The sequence below is a fragment of the Tupaia chinensis genome, unplaced genomic scaffold (assembly GCF_000334495.1).
Source record: "Tupaia chinensis unplaced genomic scaffold, TupChi_1.0 Scaffold000165_2, whole genome shotgun sequence".
NCBI lineage: Eukaryota > Metazoa > Chordata > Mammalia > Scandentia > Tupaiidae > Tupaia > Tupaia belangeri.
Genome location: NW_006159640.1, coordinates 2,769,285 through 2,791,517, shown reverse-complemented (window position 1 = coordinate 2,791,517; position 22,233 = coordinate 2,769,285). Strand labels below are relative to the sequence as shown.

Sequence of the window (22,233 nt, the reverse complement as noted above, 5' to 3'; positions counted from 1 at the left end):
TCCTGCTTTAAACAGTGCTTGACTCAATAAACATTCAACAGATGAGTAAAAAAAATCAGGAATGGGGGACCAGCAGTTAGTGTAAAGCTATGTTGCTGGACTCCCATGTAGTCAACCGCGGTTCGAGTCCCAGACCTGTGGGCTTAAACTCACACCAAGTGTGTGTATGTGCGTGCCCAAGATCCCAAGAGGAGAATGGAGGAGAAGGGATTGCAGCATGGCCATCCCCCCGGGGATGGTTTCTTGCTTTCTGTCTCTCTGCCTCTGTCTTCCTGCCAAGCTCACGCGCCCTATAGCATACTCTCTCCGGAAAAAAAAAAAATCAGGAAGGATAAGTGCAGGGTGGTTGCAGGCAATGGCGTTTGGATAGGGTTTGCAAGGGACTAATGGTACCCTGACCTGCTGGCGGGCGGGAGGCTGTTTGCACCTGCTCAGGTCAGCGTGGGCCTTGGGTGGGCCTGCCCTGCTGCCTGGCCTGGCCCTGGGGACCTCCACACAGCCTGAGGAGCGAGTGCTGCCTCGCCGCTGCTGGCTCCTGTCTTTCTCTGAGGCTCCGATTTGCCCGCCTAATCGTCTCTTTCTCTCTCTTTCTCAGAAAAGAAAGCCCAGGGAACTGATGAATTTCAAGAGCTTCGTGGACGAACTTAACTCACGTCATAACAAGAAGCGTGGAGTGTTCTCAAAAGTTCCTCGCAACCCAAAGACCCCTACAGAGAGGATTTACTGGGCCACTCTTAGCCAGTGCCCCCGAAACCTAGTCAGTGTTCTAGTCAGAGTCCCCCCAGTGGGAGGGTCCCTATTTTAGGGGAAAAGATCAGTCCCGGGGATTAGACCAACCTGCCTCCAATCCTGGTCATGCACTTACCAGTCCCTTTGGGCAGGACCTCTCACTCTCTGAGCCTCGAGGTGGTTGTGAGAGGGGAGGTTGTGTCCTTAGAGCGGGTAGCGTGGTGCCTGGTACCCAGGAAGTGCCCGGTGAGTGTAGATCTCCACCCTGCCCTTCCCGCACCCTGAGTGCTGGAGAAAGGGCAGGGGAGACCGGGGCGGGGCAGGGCATGAGCAGGGCGTCCCCTTCACAGGACCTAGGCCCATCTGCTCCGTCGAGCCAGTGGTGGCCCTGCCTCAGTGTCAAGGCAGTCCTCGGAATCAGCCTGTGGTCTGAGTAGGCCCTGCACCTGAGTTAGGACCCCTGAGCAGGGTGTATCCATGGACCTGGAAAGGAATGGAGTCTGGGGAAGGAAAAGGGGTACCTGCACCTCCTGTAGGCACTTCCCAGACACCCTGAGTGTGTGTTGGGGGGACAGTTACCATTTGTATTTGAAAAAGAAAAGTGAGGCCAAGATCTGGGGAGGGGTTGTCCTGGCTCCCATCGTGAGGGTGAGGGGGATTGGAACCCGGGTTATCCAGCTCCGAGGCCCGTGTGGCCTCCACTCCCGGACTGGGGTCTGGAACATCTTCCTGGTCCCACCACACCATGAGGGCCCTTGGAACCACAAAAGAGGTGTCAGGCTGGCGAGGGGGTGGCAGTTAGAGTGTGTGGCAGGGGTCAGCAGGGCACTGCAGGGCCCCTTTGCTGGGAGGTGGCTGGGTGCTTCCCACCATCCTTGGCTCCAGGCCCAGGGCTGCTGTATGAGTGAGGCCAGCCCTGGCCCCAGGTTGACCACTGCCAGGCCCTCTCCAGCATTCAGCCTCCACTCCCACCCTAGGCCACAGCAGGCCCTGGTTCGTGGCTTCCACAAGAGAAGGAATGCAAACATGTCAACCCACCACCATTCCTGATGGCCTCCAAGCGCTCGGGCATGAAGGCCTACCAGATGTTTCTGGGAAACTGGGTGAGTGGGTCTGGGGTGGGTGCACATGGCGACGGGCAGGGAACTCTCTCCTGCTCTGTGAGCAGCCCCCTTTCCCCCAGCTCTGAGTGAGTCGATATCTCCTTTCTTTTCCCCCTAAGGGCCCTGGCATCCACTCCCACTATCTTGTTTCTCTAGGGCGGCAGTCCCCAACCTTTTTGGCAGCAGGGACTGGTTTCAGGGAAGATGATTTTCCATGGATAGGTGGGGTGAATGGTTTATGAGCACACACAACCTAGTGCCCTTGCACGCCCAGTTCGCAATAGGGATCGTGCTCCTGTGAGACTAGAATGCCACCGCTGATCTGGCGGGCGGAGCTCAGGCCGTAATGCGAGCAATGGGGAGTGGCTGTAAATACAGGAGGAGCTTCCCATGTGACCATCGCTCGCCTCCTGCTGTGTGCCCGGTTCCTAACAGGACACAGCAATACTGGTCCATGGCCCAGGGCTTAGGGACCCCGGCTTGGGCATTGGTTCTCACGCTGGAGCGGGTATCAGCATTACCCAGTGGGCTGGTTAAAACCCAGATTGCTGGGCCCCAGGTCAGAGCTGCCTGTCTAGCCGGCCTGGGTGGGACCTGGGAGTGTGCGTTTCCAGCAGGTTCCTAGATGATGCAGTTATGCTCTCTCGGGGGCCACACTTTGGGAGCCGATGAGCTAAGAGACGTCACACCACAGACGTCCCATCCCCGTGTTCCCAGGGCAGTGCTCCCTCCTCTCTTTCTTTGGATGTGACTTGGGGCCACAGGGGCAGCTGCTGAAGGGGGCCTATTTCTCATCATTGGTTGAGTAAAGTCCCCTCTGTCCCCTCCCCTCTCCCACCTTCTCCCCCTCTCCACCAGAGGCAGGTCCCCACCTGAGCAATGCAACCTTGGTTTATTACATTCCTATGAACAGTTGAGTTCGCCCTAGTTTATGCAGATGGCCTTGAACAGCACCTCATTCTGTGCCATACTCCACCCCCTGTGGTATTCACTGCATCTTGCAGTGGAATTTGAGAGTCATGCAGAAAGGGACAGAATCTAAGAGCACAACAGCTCATGAGTTGTCCCCAAACAGCCTCTCCCAAGTGAAACCACCCCAGAGCATTCAAGGGCACACTCCTCCCTCCTCCCTATCAGGGAGCAGCTGATCTGATTGTTGGGAGCGTGGGTTACTTCCGCCTGGTTCAAACAGCTTTCCATGTTTCAGGTCTCTCCTGCTTTCCCTGGGTATGCCTTGCTTCCAACTAACCTGTCTTCCCATCATACCCCTTCTCACTGTGCCACCCACACCCCACACCTGAGGTCCAGGGGGACAGTGGGCCAGCCACCCCACTTCCTGACCTCCCCAAAGAATGCCACAGTCTACAGCATGCCCAGCTCCCACTGGGTGCACCACCTGGTCAGTCTCACCATTTTTCCTTCTCTCACCATCAGCCTGCACCCCTAGCAGGGGAGAAGGCCTTAGGTGGGAACCCCAGGTAAAATATTTGGACTGGAGCCAAATGGCCACATTGCTACCAAAGGCTGGGCACTCCAAAGTGGGAAGGGCTAAAGTGAGGGCTGGGTTCTTGCGGTTTGGCTGGCCCTGGCCTGGGATCCCCCTGCTCAGCCCCTCTCCCCAGCCTGGGTGCCTCCTAAGACAGGGTTCTCCCTTGTGGGAGACAATTCTGCTTAGCACCAGATTAGCTTCTAGCTCCTGACATCTCCCCAGCTTGCACCTTGGCTCTGCTGCTCCACGGACGGCTGGGTTTCTGCCTTGCCTCTATTCTGCCTTTGCCATGCTACCTTGGGCAGGTTATATCTCCCTGAACTTCGCTGTCAGAGCCTCATACCTACCACCCAGATTTCAGGGTGGGATGACATTTTCATTTTCCAGGCTGCCATAAGAAGGACCACCAATGTGGTGGCTGAGAACAACAGAAATGAATTCTCCTACAGTTCTGGAGGCTAGAAGTCCAAAATGGCACTATCTGCCAGTCCATGCTCTCTCTGAGCCTGCAGGGGGCGCCTTCCTTGCTTCTTAGTAGTTTCTGATGATGGCGGTTTTTGGAGTTTCATGACCCGTAAACTCCAGTCTGTGCCTTGGTTTTTGCATGTGGCCATCATCCCCCGTGTCTCCCTTTCTAAGGACACCAGGCCTATTGGAGCAAGGTCCTACCCTATGTCAGTACAACCTCATCTTAACTAGTGACACTCACAGAAACCTGTTTCCCAGGCCACCTCCTGAGGTGCTGGGGTTGGGACTCCAACTTACCCTTTTAGGGAACACAATTCCACTCTTAGCAGATGTTGCAGGGGGAAGTCTGGGGGAGGCAAGAGGCCTGAGAGTGAGTCCCCACGCCAGGCTTGCCAACGTCCTGCCATCCTCTCTGGTGCAGAACCCCGTAGGTGTTGGCCGCTACCTCAACACCTGGCTGATGGAGACAAAGGACCGACGGCAGCGCTATCGGTCTCTGTACCTGGGTGGATCCAAACGCTACCTCTCAGACCTGGCCCGGGACATGCTTTTGCAGTAAGTGAGCTGGAGCTCCAGGAAGAGGGAGTGCGGGAAGGGCTGACTCAAGGATGAGGGTTCCCATGCTTAGTTTCCATGGAGACATAGCTGTGCCCCTGATGTCAGCCTAGCAGAAGGGGCAGTGGCAAGATGTTCAGGTTCGGATCCTGGCTTTGCTGCTTGCTGGCTGTGTGAGATGAGGCCTGTTGCTTAACCTCTCTGAGCCTCATATCCTTTAGCTATCAAACGAGCAAATGGCTGAGGAGACCAATGAGATGATCTAGCCAAAACTCTTGGTAAGGAAAAGGTACTCAGTCAACACTAAACCCCCCACTCATGACCGACACGGTCTGGGCGCTGCCCTGAGGGCTTCACCACATGGGACCTCGGTTTCTTGTTCACAATGGGGTTGGTAAAACCCATTCCAGGAAGTCGTCGTGAAGCCTAAGATAGAAGCGAAGCAGTATGACAAACCACAGGCCAACTTGCAAATGTTAGCTGCTGTCCAGTGTTACTCAGCTAGGAGACCATCACCCGCAAGAGAAGTTCGGCCTCAGGAGTACTAAAATGCTCACTTTTTTTTTTTGGAGAGGTTTTCGTTATAGGGCATGTGCGCTCGCCAGACAGACAGAGAGAGACATAGAGACAGAAAGCGAGAAATCACCCCCCGGGGGGATGGTCATGCCGCAATCCCTTCTCCTCCATTCTCCTCTCAGGATCTTGGGCACGCACGCACACGCGCCCGGCGTGAGTTTTAAGCCACCGGGTCCAGGACGCGAACCGCGGTCGACTACGTGGGAGTCCAGCGACATAGCCATTACGCTGGTTCCTAAAATGCTCACTTTGGAACTGAGCATTTTTGATGAGGATGTGCATATGTTTTCAACTGGGCTGGACTGAGATGTGTGTCATGCTGGGTAAAGTCTCTTTAAAATCTAAATGATGTATAGCGATTAAATGTATAAATAATAATTAAAATTAATGAACAAAAAATTTTAAAAATATAAAAACATAAAAATGTATAACCATTTAAAAAACTGAGCATTTTGATTTTTTGAGATTTGTTATTTATTTAGAGATTTTCACTATAGGGCATATGTGCTCTCTGGAGAGACAGAGACAGAGAGAAAGTGAGAACTCACCCTTCCTCCCCCAGGGAGAATGGCCATGCCGCAACCCCTTCTCCTCCATTCTCCTCTCAGGATTTTAGACACACACGCACACGTGCCTGGCATGAGTTTCAAGATGCTGGATCTGGTCTAGAACTGCAGTTGACCATGTGGGAATCCAGCACCTTAACCACTACCCTACCTGCTGGCCCCTGCTTTTTGGACATTTTAGTGAAGATATGAGGACCAGATTCTGGGGACCAGATTGCTCAGGAAAAAAGTCAGCTTTAAAATATAATTTTAAAAAATGCTTTTTTTTTTTTTTTTTTAAAAAAAGTAGCCCAGTGCTCCCCCCTTGTTTAGTTCCTGGTTTGGGTGGAGCCCCGAGAGAAGGCAAGGGATAGTAAGGTTCCTGATAGGCTGCAAGCCTGGAGATGTTTATTCCCCATCTGTGATTCTGATGAATGATCTTGTTGGAAATCAAACTTTAGGTTGGAAATCATTTTCCTTTGGAATTTTGAAGGCTTTGCTTCACTGCCTCCAAACCGCAAGCATGCCATTCTGGTCGCCTGTCCTTTGTATGTGAGCTGCGTTTTCCTTTCAGGAAACTTTGAGGATTGTCTCTTCATCCTTTGCATTCTGATTTTATGACGACAGGGACTAGTGTGGGTCTATTTCATCCATGAGCTGGGTACTTAGTGCGTTCCCCCATCTGGAAATCCAGCACCTTCTATTCTGGGAACATCGTGTTTCAAGTTTATTTATTCCTTCCATAACAGAGAGAGAGAGAGAGAGAGAGGGAGGGAGGGAGAGGGAGAGAGAAGAGGGGAGACCCAATAGGATCTCCTACCCAGCCTGGATCAACCTACCTGGATCGTGGGCACATACGCGTGTGCCTGGTATGCCCGGGGAGGCCTGGGGAAGGCATCCCTGACCTTTCCGGGGTGGATCCGGTTGTGTTACCACTGTGCCAGCACCTGGGTGCTGGGAACACCTTTTTTGAGTTTGAGTCTGATGACACTGTTTCCTCTCTCCCCTCCAGGAATCTTTGAGCTGAGTATTCGACGTCTTGGTTTGGTGCTCTAGGTTTTCTCAGCTGTTTTTCTCTTTCTGTTTTTACTTATTCTCTGTCTCTGTCTTTTCTGTTCTTTCTGGTAAAACTTCCTTGTCCCAGGGCCAGTCTTACACTGCTAAGATGCTCTGCTCTGCAGCCTGGGCCTACATGGGGATTCCGGGATTGAGCCCCAGTCTACCCTAATGGCTGGGTGTAGTGGCCTGCACCTGTAATCCCAGCGGCTCAGGTGGAGTGAGGCAGAAGGAGTAAGCGCAAGGCTGGCCTGGGCAACACAGCGGGAACTTGTCCAAAACAGAGCTGAGCCTGCTGTCACGTGCCGCAGGCCCCGCTGAAAGGCTGAGGCAGGAGAAATGCTTTACCCCCTACAGGGACATGGTGAGGCATAATGAGGGCGATGACGGCTACCTAATAGAAACAGCAGGTCCCTGTGGGTATCACAGTGTCAGGCTGGTGCATGACTGTTCCTGGGGCTTACGTTAGGCATGGTCCATGAAGTCCCTGCTCCACTCGGTTCCTAGGTCAGAGGACGGTGCCAGGAGGTGTGAAGGAGGCCATAGGTGTGAAGGAGGATTCTCTTAGGCCTGCTTTCATTTGAAATCCTGCTCTGTGCTTGAAAACCATTCTTTTGGGTTCTTCTGAGCTGCCAATTGTATCCAGGTGACCGGAAATAGTATCTCGTTCACTCACTGAAATTTTCATTTCCACATTCATATTTTAATTTCTGAGTGGTTTGTTTGTTTATTTGTTTTTTCTTTTTGGAGAGTTTTTTTTCTGCTATAGGGCACGTGCACTCACCAGAAAGACGGAGAGACAGAAAGCAAGAGATCACCCCTTGGGGGATGGCCACACCATAATCCCTTCTCCTCAATTCTCCTCTTGGGATCTTGGGCATGCACGCACACGCGCCCAGCATGAATTTAAGCCACTGGGTCCAGGATTTGATCTGTAGTCTACTACGTGGGAGTCCAGTGACATAGCCATTACGCCAACTGCTGGTCCCTGGTTTTGTTTGATTTTGAATGTTCTTTTTTAAAACAACATGCTGGGACCAGTAGATGATGTAATGGTTATGTCACTGGTCTCCCACATAGTCAGTCGGTTCGAGTCCCAGACACCACAGCTTAAAACTCATCCTGGGCGTGGTCATTCCTCCTGGGGGCTGATTTCTCACTTTCTTTCTCTCTGTCTCTCTGACTAGCACATGTGCCTTATAGCAAAAATCTCTCTAAAAAAAAGAAGGAAGAAAGAAAGAAAGAAAGGAAGAAAGAAAAAAAGAAAAAGAAAAAGAGGGACCAGCACTTGGTGTAATGGCTATGTTGCTGGACTCCCATGTAAGTCAATCGCAGTTTGGAGTCTCGGACCCGGCGGCTTAAACTCACGCCGGGCATGTATGCATGCATGCCCAAAATCCCAAGAGGAGAATGGAGAAGGGACTGCAGCATGGCCATCCCCCCGGGGGGTGACTTCTCATTTTCTGTCTCTTTGTCTCTCTCTGTCTGGCGAGCACACGCGCCCTATAGCTAAAAACTCTTCAAAAAAAAAAACAATCCTCCCATGAGAAAATAGCTCATGCTAGCCGTACAGAAAACCGCATCCGGGACAACATCCTGTACCTGCTACTGTCTTTGCTAACCAGCCCGAAACCCTTTTGTTTAGCAAAGTAACTGCTTGCATGGAAACCCCACTCCCCTCAGAAATAATTAACCTGCTTGATTCAGCTTCTGTAACTGCTTGCATAGAAACCCCTGGTAACTGACTCCCTATAAAAAGACTACTCAAACTTTGGTCGGGGCTGCAGTTCTTCTTTCTGCCGGAGCCTCAGGCTGTAGTCGCTGGCCAGCTAATAAAGACTCCCCTTAACCTTAAATCTGGCTTCAGTGCTCATTCATTTGGTGGCACTCTACGACAACCCCGGGGGGTGGGGGGTGAAGTCTACCTTCCTGTCTCTCTCAAAAAAAAAAAAAAAAAAAAAAGAAAGAAAGAAAAAAAAAAGAAATCTAAAAACAACATGCTCTCGATTCATGGAAACTTTCTCATCTTTTGAAAATATTAAGACTAATCTGCCTGACAGTCTCTTTTTGTCTGTTTGTTTTGGCCTCAATCTTCCATGTCAGAGAATTTTCTCCTATGTCTGGTCACCCTCGGTTGTGCACTCCGGCTGAAAATGCCCCTCAAGGTTCTGGGGCACTTGCTGACTAAAGACTCTAGGACAGAGTGATCAGGCTGGATGTTTTCACTGGGCGGAGGCTCCCAATTTAGTATTGTTAGATCTTTTCTCTTGGCCTTGGCCAGTGAAAGCTTTTCTGGAGAATGTAAGCCTGGCTACTTGAGCTCTAGAGTCTAACTAGAGAGGAAGAAGTTAGAGTTCTTAATATTTAGTGATTAAACATCCATTTAAATCCTTGTTTTAAATATGGTACTCATGGGCCAGCCTCCCACCCTGCCCCACGCCCAGCTAAGTAATTGGAAATTAAAAGCACTCTTCTAACTAACTCTTTAGTCTAAGAGAAAATTAGTTTTGAAATTATAGACCAGAAGTTATCACGGAAAAAGCTATATATCAAAATCTGTAGTATGGTCAAAGCGTCCATTAAAGGAAAATTCGTAGCCTTAATTATTTTCTATAGCAAACAAGAAAATTTAAATAGAAAAAAGCAACTATTCAACTCTAGAAATTTAAACAAATAAGATGAAAATAAGTAACAATAAAACAGTAGTGAAGAATTAATAAGATCGATTGGAAACTCGGTGGTTGAAGGAATTCTCGCTGGGTCCTCATAGTGCTTTCATGTTAATATCTGCCTTTTTCTCCATGGTGGTATCAGGATCCAGTGTGTTTGTGGCTGTAAAATGGAAAGGCCCACAGATAGCACAGGTGCCATAAGTGCAAAGGGTGGAGCTGGCCCCTAACTTTACGGTTAAGGGAGCTGAATCCCACATGACTGACTGAGGGTCAAATCCTGGCCTTGGTAGCTTGCAAAAATATCGAGGCACGTGCGTGCCCCAAATCCCCAAAGCAAGGAGAAATAGAGGAGAGGAGACTACAGCATGACTATGCTTCATTGTGGGGTGCTTTCTCCCTCTTTCTCTGTCTATCTCTCTCTGGGAAGCACACATGTCATGTAGCAATTCAAAATAAATCAGAAATACAAAAATAAAAAGAAATGCACAGGGCAGTTGGTAGTGCTGTTGTCCCTTCTCACATATGAGTCAGTGAGGCTTGGAGAGGTAGTGTGAAGGGAATTGCCAGTTCTGCAACCTAACAGTGACAGCACAGGGACCGGAAACCTGTGCTTCAGCCTTGCCTTCCGTTGGCCAGGTTGGGAGGAACCCATGGGTGGCAAAGCACATCTTGTCCTGCACCAGTGACTGTCTTCAGGTGAGGGAGGGCATGTCTGAGAGGTTGTGGAGTATCCTGGCATGTGTGGGTACAGCTCGTCTTTCTCACCTCTTAGTTCCAAGTGTCATCCTGCAACACAGGATTCTGGGCTTCCAGCCAGGCAGCCTGGGATTTAATTTCTGCATAGTTAAGGCAGCCCTTTTTATTTTATTTTGGAAAGTTTTTGCCATAGGGAGTACTCATACAAGAGAGACAGAGAGGGACAGCGAGAGAAACAGTGAGAAATCACCCCCTAGGGGGGATGGCCATGCACTGGATTACACATGACCAGATGCATGGTTCGAGTCTCAGACCCAGTGACTTAAAAAACCTGCTGATGCATGTGCATGCATGCCCAAAATCCCAAGAGGAGAGTGGAAGAGGAGGGATTGTGATGCGGCTCTCCCTCTTAGGAGTGATTTCTCATGTTCCCTCTCTCTCTGGCACACTCTATAGCAAAAAACTAAATATATATAAATGCACTGACTCATCACTTAACATATGTATATGTGAGATGAGTCAGTGCATTAACAAAGTGGGCCAGGGCCTAGATAACTCCATGAAAGGAACCCATGAGACACTTCCAGTTAGATTTGGCAGAACTTTATTTTCCCTTTTAAGTTTTTTTTTTTCCCCTGACTTTTTTATTATAGAGATTTTCAAACATACACAAAAGTCGAAAGGATTTTACAGCGTGCACCTCTGTACTCACTCCTTAGCATATGCCATCATGCATTACTCTTAGACCCATCTTTCCAGCTCTCCATCCCTAGTTATCTATTTGCCATCTTTTATTTTTGATATATTTCATTAAAAATGCCAGACATCAGAACACCTCCTTCTCAATACTTCAGCTTGCAATATTGCCTTTCTAGCATTTTAAACGAATGCCACATTTCTTGTCCAGAAATTGGAAACTGCAATCATAAATGGCCATTCTCTGTAATAGTAGTGATAAATTCTTATTCTCTTGAATGTATTTAAAACGTACAAAGTGATTTTGTATATGCTTATTGTATGCAGGAACTTTCAAAGGTAGGTGTTCTCTCAATGTTTTCCGGCTGAGGCAATGAAAGTTTGGAGAGAGAGTCATTTCCTAAAGTCACTGTTAGTCGATGGCATTGGTGTGTGCATTCTTTAAAAGTGGATTGAACACTTTTTCTGAACCAGGCACCACGCTGGTTCCTAGAACCACGCAGAGAAGCAGACGGTGGCAGTTCTGTCCGGCGGCGATTCCTAGCTTCCTGAAGAAGGCGCTCCCTCCCTTCCTGCAGTTGCAGGGCAGTGTGAGTGGGGAGATGAAGGCCAGGGGGACCCAGGGCTTCTCTAAGTCCGGAATGCTCTCTCTACTCTTTCTCTTGAAGCCTTCTGGAAGATGAGAAAAGGAGGGAAGTTCGTTCTTTGAACCCAGAAAGGCTGAGACAGAGGAGGCCTTTGCCACAACCCATCTTCCAGCCCTCATGCTACCTGGCCTAGCGGATCCCTTTTTACCTCCTGGACCTTTGCGCGTGATGCTTTCATGAGATTTAAAACTTGGTTAAGGGACCAGCAGGTGGTGTGGTGGTTAAGGTACTGGACTCCCACATGGTCAACTGTGGTTCAAGTCTTGGACCTGGCAGCTTGCTTTCTTTCTCTCTCACACATGTGTCCTATAGCAAATTAAAATAACAATAAATAAAATTAAATAATTCATTAAAAAAATAAGGAATTGTTAACAACAACAAAAAACTTAATAGAGGGACCAGAAGGTGGCATGGTGATTAAGGGCGCTGGACTCCCACATGGCTGACTGCAGTTCAAGTCCCAGACCTCATGGCTTGCTTTCTCACTTTCCCTCCCTCTCTCTCTTTTGCTTTTTTTCTGGTCAAATTAAAATAAGCAAATAAATAAACTTTAATAAAATGATTCTAAAAAAAAAGACACCTGGTAGAAAAGAGAGGCCCTTAGGAAGCTCAGCACGTGGACTCTTCCCCCCTTCAATCCCCACTATGTGTGTCTGATGGCACAACCCAGAACTCAGGTGGTTGCCATAGAGACGTGGTGCCAGAGCAGCAGAGGCCTTAGTTCCAGGAGAAGGCAGAGTGGAGACAAGGCTCTGTTTTACGTTTCCTTCCTTTTGCCCACCCTCTTTCTTTTCCCCTCCCTCCGTCCTTTTCCATCTTCCCTGGTTTATTCTTGGTGGAGGTAGGTGGGGATAGAGACTTGAGCATATTTCTGGGCAAGGGAGAAGCAGATTCTGTCGTGACGTGGCAGGACGTGCTCCTTGCACAGGCTGGGTGATCACCCTGCGTACTGGGGGAAGTGCTGGCCTTGGATGGGTTAGGGGTTGGAGGGAACACAAAAGTTGATAATTCTATTAAATTTAGTGAGTGTTTGCTAGGGGCCTGCCATCAGAAGGTCACAGGCCAATGGGGCAGAGGGAGGGATTGCCTTAGCACCAGATACCTGCCGGGCTCAGCCAGACACCGAGGAGTGTGCAGTGCAGAGAGGAATGCCCAAGTCCGTGTGGAGGTGGCAGGGAGAGGTGGAGGCTATCCCAGGCAGTTGGCATGGTGGGGAGGGGTGAACAAGCCTGGCCAGTGTAGGGGTGGCTGAGCGCTCCGGTGGGGCCTGGGAAGGGATGTGGAAGAGACAAGGAGGGAAGGCTTGTAAAATCAAGTAAAATGAGTCAAGAGGGGTGGGATAGCAGTCTTGAGGCAGGAATTTGGCCTTTTGTCTACAAATACCTATAAATCAAAGAGCAGCTGACACAAGAGGAAGTCTTCGGAAAGGACCACTTGGAAGATGTTGTGTTAGGTACAACTGGTCTTTGTCTCAAGCCTGAATTACCAGCTGCTCAGCGAGGGAACCCTTGGGGCTTAGGAGACATTACAGTAGACCTAAAAAATGGGACCTGGATTGGGGGAGAAGCCTGGGGCGGTGTGTGGCATGGATAAGTCAAATGACCTTCCCATGGCACACCCAGCTACTCAGCACTTACGGCCTAGTGGGTCCCAGGACTCTGCTGTGTTCAGTGTGGTCCGATAGATGACCTTTTTGATACTAGCCTGGACTTCTCAACCTCACATGAGCTGTTTGAAGCACTGACAAGTTTGCAGGCTTCAAAATAAGATGCAGCTTGGGAACCAGCAGTTAGCGTAATGGCTATGTCGCTGGACTCCCACGTAGTCGACTGCGGTTCATGTCCCGGACCCGGTGGCTTAAAACTCACGCCGGGCGCGTGTGCGTGTGTGCCCAAGATCCCGAGAGGAGAATGGAGGAGAAGGGATTGCGGCGTGACCATCCCCCCTGGGGGATGATTTCTCGCTTTCTGTCTCTATGTCTCTCTCTGTCTGTCTGGCGAGCGCACGCGCCCTACAGTGAAAATCTCTAAAAAAAAAAAAATAAATAAATAAGATGCAGCTTTAAGTGTCTGCTTTGCTATCCGTATGGCCTTGGGCTACTAAGCAGGACTCTTCTCAGCTGCAGAATGGGAATAATGAAGCCCACAGCACAGGCCAGGGTCTGTTTCCCTCTCCTTCCCCATAACCCAGCATCTCTTAGCAGGCTGCTGTTGGCCCCTGGGATGGCCCCTTCTTCCTAGCACCATCTCTGCCCAGTGGTGGGATGTCTAGCATTCCTGGTGCCTTCCCACTGGTTGCCTGTAGCGGCTCCTGGTCCTGGTGATGGCTCTAAAGCTCTCTGCACATTTCACTGACCCCTAGAGGGGCAGGTGCCACTCTCAGGTTAGCTGATTCGATTGGAGATACATTTATTGAAAATCTATTTTTTCTATATTCATGACAGAGCACGTGTGCATGCACATGAGAGAGAGAGAGAGAGAGAGAGAGAGAGAAGCACCTTCCCCAGGGCCTGGCCATGCTGCCATTCTCTTTCCAGTCCTCCAACCCCTTAGATCTTAGGCACTGGCATGTGTGCCTGGCATGTTTCAGCTGACCAGGCCGGAGATGTGAACCGCGGCCACCATGTGCAAGCTGGCTTCTCTTGAGCAATGCATTAACACTGAGACATGGAACTGGCCCGAGATACGTTCGCTGGGTGCCAACGGCATGCAAGGAAGTGTGCTGGTGTCACCCTCTCCTCGGAACCAGGCTTTTAGTTGGGAAGCTCTAGGGGTCACCAGCGTTGGCCTTGTGCCCTGTGTGGCATTCCTCTGAGGCGCAACCAATAGGTACCCGTCATCCCTTAGGGATGCCCCTCCAGGGATGACTCTGCTCCCTTCCAAGGGACTACTTTTTTTTTTTTTTTCTTTTAAAGGGAAAGGATCACACCGTTTTCCAAGGGGAAGTGCCAGCCAACCGTGGATTACAATTCAGATCCTGCTCCTTAAGGCCACATGTGAAGGACAGCCTGCGGTGACTGGAGGGCCCGAAGGCAGAAAGACAACTCTGTGGGTGGAAAGATGGGGGTTGGACAGAGGGAGGGGGATCTCAGAGAAAGGACCCAGGAGTACACCGGAGAGGGGAGTACTGGAGCTGTGTACCTGTTGGTTACAATGTCTGGGGGACGTCCAGGCGGATGGTCTTTTGTTATAAGAGCTCAGTTATTCTCAGAATTCAAATCAGCCAGTGGCATGAACGTGGGAGCCAGACAGCTGATGGCCACACTGAAGGGGTGGAATGTGCTTGACTCTCGGGACCCCTTCCACTCTAAAGCCAAGTGCGTGGCTCCCTGTGCATTAAAGACCATGTAACATGTTGCACCCCTGGGACTCCCCAGGAACACCCGTCTCCATCCCTGGATGATTTGGAAGCTCAGAGGGTCATGCTATGAGGAGACTGCTGACCTCAGGCCATGCCCAGCCACTAGGAGCTATCAGCTCCACCCCCAGAGTCAGCTGTGGGTTTTCCAGTCCAGCCCAAAGGTGGGTCTGTGAGGATCAGGCACAACATCCTGAGCGTCCTTCTTAGAGGGCTTTTTTTTTTGGTCAGGGAGAGACTGGATGGGATGGGAAGAGTGGGCTGTTCCTGTCCCTAGAGGAGACCGGGCACCACAGCCTTACCCAAAAACTCACGTGATAACAATATTTCACTTTAAGTGTGTCTTACTGACAGCTGGGTTTTAAAAAACATTAAAGATTTCTCCCCTTAAAGAAAACATGTAAGATCCAATTCATGACACTGAAAAATTGGGAAAGGAATTTCCTAATGGGGTCCTTTCAGAGTGTAGGCTGAGCTCATGTCATGTGTGCCTTAGGGAAATGGCCATTTAAGCCTCAAAACTGTAGCAGAGTGAACTAAACTGTTTTAACAAGTAGTTCCAAATATGTCGAGAGAAAACTGCAGCCAATAGCTTATTTCTCGCTCTCATAAGGACAGTTCTCCTCTTCACCCTCACTCAGGGATCCAGGTTCCTTCCAGTTCAAGACTTCAACTACTCATTTGCATCCAGTGAATGGAAAGGAGCCAGGAGACCTCGCTTAGGTTTTTACCCCTTCTGTACACACTTTTTTTTTTGGAGAGGCTTTTGCTATATGGCATGTGTGCTCACCAGAAAGAGAGACAGAAAGCGAGAAATCACCCCCCAGGGAGGATGACCACGCCACAATCCCTTCTCCATTCTCCTCTTGGGATCTTGGGCACGTACACACACGCGCCCAGCGTGAGTTTAAGCCACTGGGTCTGGGACTCAAATCATAGTCGACTACATGGGAGTCCAGCAACATAGCCATTACGCTAACTGCTGGTCCTGAGATCCTATTAATACCTCCTTGAGACCACACAAGATGATAACACACATTTTTCCAGCCCTCATCCCTGGGCACACAAGGTCCCAAAAGGCAACTGAACTGGGCCGCCCTGGCCAGACCCACGCTGTGGCCCACCCTGTAAGAAAAGACAAAGGTTAGCTTCCAGGCCACACGTTTATTTGTACACCATCAGTGGCCCCACTGCCACAGGGACACATGTTCCAGGACTAGGCACATGCCTGCAGCTGCAAGAGCCTGAGAGCAGAGACTCATGCCTTTCTCTGTGGTCCCCAGGACCAAAGAAAAAAGTAAAATACACTATCCACTGCCACATCCATCACCACCCGGTCCCTGCCAATAGCATCCAGGTGTTCCTCCTTCCAACCAAACTGGCTACAGGTCTGATTTAACAGAAAACCATGCAGCCAAGAGGGAAGGGCTCTGGAGGGGCCTTGTAACTTCCCACACGCCCCCACTGGTACCACAACTGACTTCAGCTGAAACTACCATGGGGACGGTGACAGGACTGGCTAAAGACGACGCTGGTAACTCCACTCTCCACGCTTGGAAGACTGCCTCTTTCCAGGCAAGATTATTACTGGAGGGCGATAGTAACCTGAGGCTGGTTCAATTCCAAAGTATCTTCCCTTCTGGGTCAAGTCTGTGTAGGGCTGGGTTTTAATTATAGGACTCAGGGCAACAGAAGCTGCTGCTAGCTCTGGCCACAGTCCCAGTGGCCTAGGGACAGAGGCCCCACGGGTGACACGATGGCACTTTGGCTGCGGGACTCACTTCGCTTGTGTTAACCATTCCTCTACAAGTAGGATCATCAGTTTTGCACAGAGCGAGGAAGCACATGGGCCCGCTGGGGGTGAAGGCCTGAATTCCTGTGCTTTGCAAACTTGAATGAGGTTTTATTTTTTTTTTTCTTCTGTTCCCTCCAGAGGCCAAATGGGTCAGGGTAGTTCTTTTGCCTTCTGGTGCCATGGGTTCATGCTAAGCCATTTTGCAGCATGCCAAGACTAGGGTGGGATAGGTGAGCTGACTCTAAGGTCTGGCACCTGGAGGGACAAGCCTGATACTTTCCTGCAAGCCACCGACGAGCCTTTCTGAAAATGAGATGGGAGCTGGCCATGGGGCTGGAGGAAGGACCTTAAGTGATGGACAATCCCCAAGTGTCCCCTGGATCATCTTTGTCCTCTGACTTCCCCATACACACACAGCTTCCTGGAGGTTTGGTGTAAGAGTCAGAGGGCCTGGGGAGGTCTTGTCTGTACTGAGGTGACAGATGAGGAGACTGCAGCTCAGAGGGACAATGACTTGCCCACAGTCGTACAACTCACTGACAGGAGAACAGGGACCGACACTCGGGTCTCCTGACCGGGAATGTCACAGCCATGCCCGGCTTAGCTTCTTAACTCCAGATTCCCTTACATGACACAACCCCTTCCTAGAGATTCTGAGTTTTCAGCTGAGGCTGGGCAGTTCTTAAAAATGGAGTTGCATAAACAACCAAGCTTTGACAAGGGAGAAAGGACCAGGGAGGTCTCCTTCCCTCTGGAACGGAAATGGAGCTAACTTTTCTCTGAGCTTAGGATTTGTAAGGCACTGAAATTAACCACAGCTGGAGGAGAGAGAGAAAGGAAAAAAAGGGGATGAGCGGCTGGAGAAATCGAACCGTTGCCCTTTTCTTTTGGCCCCACAGTGAGAATCCTCACAGACAAAACGATGATAAACTGCATTTTCCCACTGGCTGTGATGTCCCTCAACCCTACCATGACTGGGTAGATTCTGGGGACATGGGGCCTGGAGGGTTGGCAGGCCAAGAGGAATAAGCCCAAGCCTCCTGGATCCAATTTAGAGTGGAGACCATTCCCCCCACCTGGGCAGTCCAGGCCAGGTTGGGACCGGACTGAGCCTTGGAATGTCTTCCCCGGAACATGGTCCTCTCTGAGTGGGCTCAGTGATGGCTGAGCTGGGCCCATAGGCCAGAGCATGATGGTGAAAGGGGCAGAATGTCACCAAGGATGCAGAGAGCTTTGGGGGGAACCTGGCTTTGGCACGGCGCACCTTGCACCCGCCCACCCGCCCTGCCTGGGACCCTCCTGAGACAGAGGGGTGGACAGGAGCCCCCTCCTTCTGAGGAGAGCTCTGGCTGATGGAGGTGGTGGCAGGTCCTACATCACTCCAGCCACACCTGTGCACAGGTGACCTAAGGGGGAGCCTGACTCAACTGTGGAATCCAAGCACGTTGTGCCGATGCGATGCTGATCGGGAAGCAGTAACAGCTACTGCTGAGCCAGCACCGTGAATGTGACTGGTGCTGGCTCAGATGACAGCTCACAGGGAAGCAGTACTATCCCCTTTCAACGAGTGAAGAGCCTGGGGCCCGGAGGGTCACACAGCCTAATGGATGGGTGCACTGGGGATGGGACTTAGGTCTACCCGACTCCAACCCCACGTTCTCTCCCTCCACTGGGCCAGCCCCGGAAGCCAGGAGGAAGCCACCAGGGCTGCTGGGGGCGGGGATGGGGGTGGTCCTCTAGGGGTTTCTTTCTGAAGGGTGGTGGTGATCCGGGAAAGCAGCCAGGCTGGGGCAGAGGGAGATGCTCGCCCGCCCACACGGGTCCGTCTCCAGGAGGGCCGGGCTCAGTGCCGTGCGGCCTTGCAGATCTTGTCGTACACCTCGGGGAAGGCGTCCTGGCAGCCGAGCTGCTTCCGCAGCCGGTGGTACAGGGAGCCATCGAACATCTCCCAGAACTCCTCCCGGTTCATGTAGCAGTCGGCATAGAGCATCTGGAATCTGCAAGGAGAGAAGGCGTGAGGAACCGGGAAGCTGGTGCCAGGAGGGAGAGAGCCGCGAGGGCAATGGACTGCCCCCACCAGGCGGCCTGCTGTGCAGCTCGGGAGCATTTTCGGATGCTGTCTTTTAACGTATTTTATACATTCAATCACTACACATCTCTTAGCTTGTAAAGCTAAGAGAATACTCTTCACACCATCCAGTTGAGATGCTATACACGCTATCATCAACAGATAATAATCCATTTCTGTGTCCCATAAATGTCTTGCCTCTATCTTTCTCCTTCATTTCCTTCCTCACACTTACTCTGTGGAGGAAACGGAAAGACTAGAGGATACAGAAGCATGGAAAATGGTGATGGATGCTGGAGACAGTGTGGGAAGAGGCTGGGAGGAGGGGGAGGGAACGAGGGCAGAACGTCTTAGTCAGTCTCCCTACTGACCTGCTGAGGAGACGGTGGCAGGATCCTGGCCCCATTCTGCAGGTAGGGAGGGGACAGAAGCAGGAACACGATAAAAGACAGCAGGTCTTCAGTCCCCACCCCTGCCCTGTGATTGGGGCTGTTTCCTTGTCATCTTTTTTAAAAATTTTATTCATTTATTTATTTCAGTTTGACCAGAGATACACACACAAAGAGAGAGAGAGAGAAAGTGAAAAAGCAAGTCACCAGTTCTGGGACTCGAACTGTGGTTGGCCATGTGGGAGTATCCAGCGCTTTAACCACCACGCCACCTGCTGGTCCCTTGTCATCTTTTATTAATGTTCATTTAAGGATACTATTGGTCATGATCCTGACATCAGACAAAATAAACTTTTAAGACAAAAACTGTAAGAAGAGACACTACTATTTCATGTTGGGTAAATTCTCTTTACAAGCCAGATGATAGCTAGTGATTGAATGTTTAAAAAATAATGGAAATAAATAATAATAATAATCTGAAAAAAATGATGAAAAGCTATTTGATGATGATGTGGATAGTAATGTCTTTGTCTTGACTGATATGCATGGTAATTGTGCTGGAAAAAGAAATGTAATACGCTGCAAAGATACATGTGATTCAATATAAAAAATATAATAAAATAAAATTAAATTAAAAAAAACCTGGGGGAAAAAAAACGATACCACTGGGCAAACTGATGTATATATACAAGCAGGAGAGTGTTGCCATGGTCCAGAGTGGTGGACGTGATCCCCAGCACTCTGCTCACGTCCTGTCATCTCCATCCTCCACCTCCCCAGGCAGCTGCGGGCCTGCTTTCAGGCACTATGGATTCAGGTGTTGTTTCTGGAGTTTTATGTAAGTGGGGTCATAGCGCGTTCTTTTTCCTGACTTCTTTCGGTCTGCACAGTAATCAGAGATCGGTCCCTGTATCTGTGAGCAGAGATGGTTCCCAACTTGGGACTTTTCAACTTCAGAATGGGTTTATCAGGACGTGACTCCACTGTCAGTTGAGGAGCATCTGGACTTAGGATGGTTTGACTTAGGCTTTTTCAGTTTTATGACGGGTTTATAGGAGTATCAACTGCATTTCTGACTTATAGTATTTCTGATTTACAAAGGGTTTATTGAGATGTAACCCCGTCATGAATCGAGGAGCGTAAGTAGTTTGTTCCAGGCTGTTTTTTGAGAGTGCTTCATCCTGGGCCTCTCTGTGGTCTCCACAGTCGTGAACCTCTCTCTCCCTAGCTTAGGCCTTTCAATCTGGAGAGGTGGCCTCTGGCCCTCCCACCCTCGCCTGCCACCCACCCTGTGCGAGGAGTGGGTAACATCTGCAGCTCTAGCTCTTGATCTTCTCTCACAGCTTGCCTCCAGGATCAGGCAGCTACAGGGTCCCCAGGCTAGAGCGCCCGGTTCTCAACCCAGACCTGAGTGCATTCCCTGGAGTGGCGCCTTGGGGCTCTTGACGGCAGGACTACCCCACTCCCTGGGCCACTCACCCGTGCACGCTCCGGACGAACTTCTCCAACTGCCTCATGCAGGACCTGGCTTCGAAGTGTTTCACACGCGGTTCTCCATACGCTCCGATGTCGACGTAGAGCTCGGCCTCGTCCCCCTTGGGGTGCACCAGGCCCGGCTGGCTGGGCAGGATGAATGGGCACAGCCAGATGGGGTAGACCTGGCAGATCCACAGGTAGGTGTTGGTGCTTTTTCTCCAACAGGGATATGCTCACAGCTGGCCCATCATGCCCACCCAAAGGGAGGCTTGGTAGCATTCTCCAGGGACCCTTTCCTGGCTGCTCACAGCTGCACCCTGCCCCCAGCCTGGCTGAGACACAGAGTCCAACACAGGAGCAGCTGATCAGCAGCTCGGGAGTGCTGGTTACCTGGCCCCTCACCGCCTCTCCCTCTCGGGCTGTGGCTGGGCAGGCTGAGGCCTCAGCAGGCTTAGGGACAATGGCCTCAGCTGTACAGTAGGGAAGGCTGGGACTCAGAGGACAGGTGTGCCCAAGGTCAGTCCCATGGACTCCAGGGCACCGCACCTGGCTCGCCCTCCCTGCCCGGCCCTGCCCCTGCTCACGTGGATGTCATTGTGGAAGGTGTGCAGAGCCTGTGACAGACACTTCATGGGCACCAGCATGTCCTGCACCACGTGGTGCTGCTCATACAGCTTGCGCAGGGTCTCGCCCTGGGTCAGCTTCAAGAGTGAGATCTTGGGAGGCACCATCCAACCAAAGAGGTAGCGGAAGACGGGGTTGTTGCCGAAGGGGATGATGTCCTGGAAGATGAAGGTTGGGGATGGACAGAAGGAAGCAACGAGGGCTGAATGCCTCCATGGGCACAGGGCAGGGCCCAGGGCCACCACCTGTGCTCAACTATTTCCCACTGGGAGGGGGTGCGCTGGCAACCAGGACTTTCCCAGTTAGACATGGGCTTGATTCTCAGCCCCGGCACTGCTAGCTGTGACGACCTTGGGTTAGTTACTTAACTTCTCTGAGCTCAGTTTCCTTTTCTAAAATGGAACTTGTGGGAAGTAATGAGATACCAAATGGGAGGCACTCGGCCCAGGGCTGGGAGCAAAACGAAGGAACTAGCATTCCAGCTCTAGCTGTTGGGGTCACAGTGGCTGGTATGCAGCAGGTGCGCCTCAAACGTTTGAGAAATGAATGCTGTCGAACAAGAACAGAGATACTCAGGTTAAGCACTTGCCCTAAGGTCACACAGCTGGGCTCTGGCTGTCCCTCTGCCTGGGTGCTGTCCCCCGGAGCTGTGAGGCCTGCCCTCCATGTTTATATCCTTGCTCACAAATCAGCCTCCGAGGGCCCCTTACTAAGCCCGCATTTGAAAGGTCATGTCTCTCCATGTGAACAGCCCTCCAAAAGCACTGAAGTAGCACGTTCTTGGTCGCCTTTGAAGGCCAAGTTAGACTGCCATCTCTAGTCCTGGGCAGAACCAACCACTGCCTCCTCTTGTCCTGTGGCCTTTGCAGGGCCCTGAGCTGTATGCTAGGCTAGGCTAGCTGCTCCTCAAGGAGGACATGTCTGTGCCCCCAAAGCACTAGCATGGGGTCCCACTCCCAGGTGCTGCACAGGCATTTGGTACAGCCTGGTTTTTTAAATTTTATTGAGGGTGGGGAGATTTTTGTGCTCACTGGAGAAAGAAAGAGAGACAGAAAGTGATAAATCGCCCCCGGGGGGATGGCAACACTGCAATCCCTTCTCCTCCATTTCTCAGAATCTTGGACATGCATGCACACACTCCTGGCGTGAGTTTTAAGCCCCCAGATCTGGGGCTCGAACAGCGGCGGACTATGTGGGAATCCAGTGACGTAACCATTACACCACGTGCTGGTCCCCAGCTTCTGATTCAGCTGAAGGCGATCAGTCCCTCAGGAGTAGACTGGGTTACTACA

General features: G+C 51.0%; 2 protein-coding genes across 2 annotated transcripts in view; one reads left to right on the top strand and one right to left on the bottom strand.

Moving 5' to 3' along the window:
• Positions 1–15,380, top strand: part of CIMAP2 (ciliary microtubule associated protein 2) — a 32,654-nt gene extending 17,274 nt beyond the window's left edge. Inside the window, 4 exon segments of the mRNA XM_006146108.2 lie at positions 596–757; positions 1,707–1,832; positions 4,211–4,344; positions 14,147–15,380. Of these exon segments, the coding sequence (XP_006146170.2) occupies positions 596–757; positions 1,707–1,832; positions 4,211–4,344; positions 14,147–14,219 (495 nt within the window). The 3' untranslated portion in view covers positions 14,220–15,380.
• A 353-nt stretch (positions 15,381–15,733) lies between these two features.
• DHCR24 (24-dehydrocholesterol reductase) overlaps positions 15,734–22,233 on the bottom strand; it is a gene marked incomplete at its 5' end in the record, with an annotated part of 24,531 nt that continues 18,031 nt past the window's right edge. Inside the window, 3 exons of the mRNA XM_006146148.1 lie at positions 15,734–18,381; positions 20,321–20,499; positions 20,902–21,099. Coding sequence (XP_006146210.1) covers positions 18,228–18,381; positions 20,321–20,499; positions 20,902–21,099 — 531 coding nt within the window. The remainder of the gene's footprint in view (positions 18,382–20,320; positions 20,500–20,901; positions 21,100–22,233) is intronic.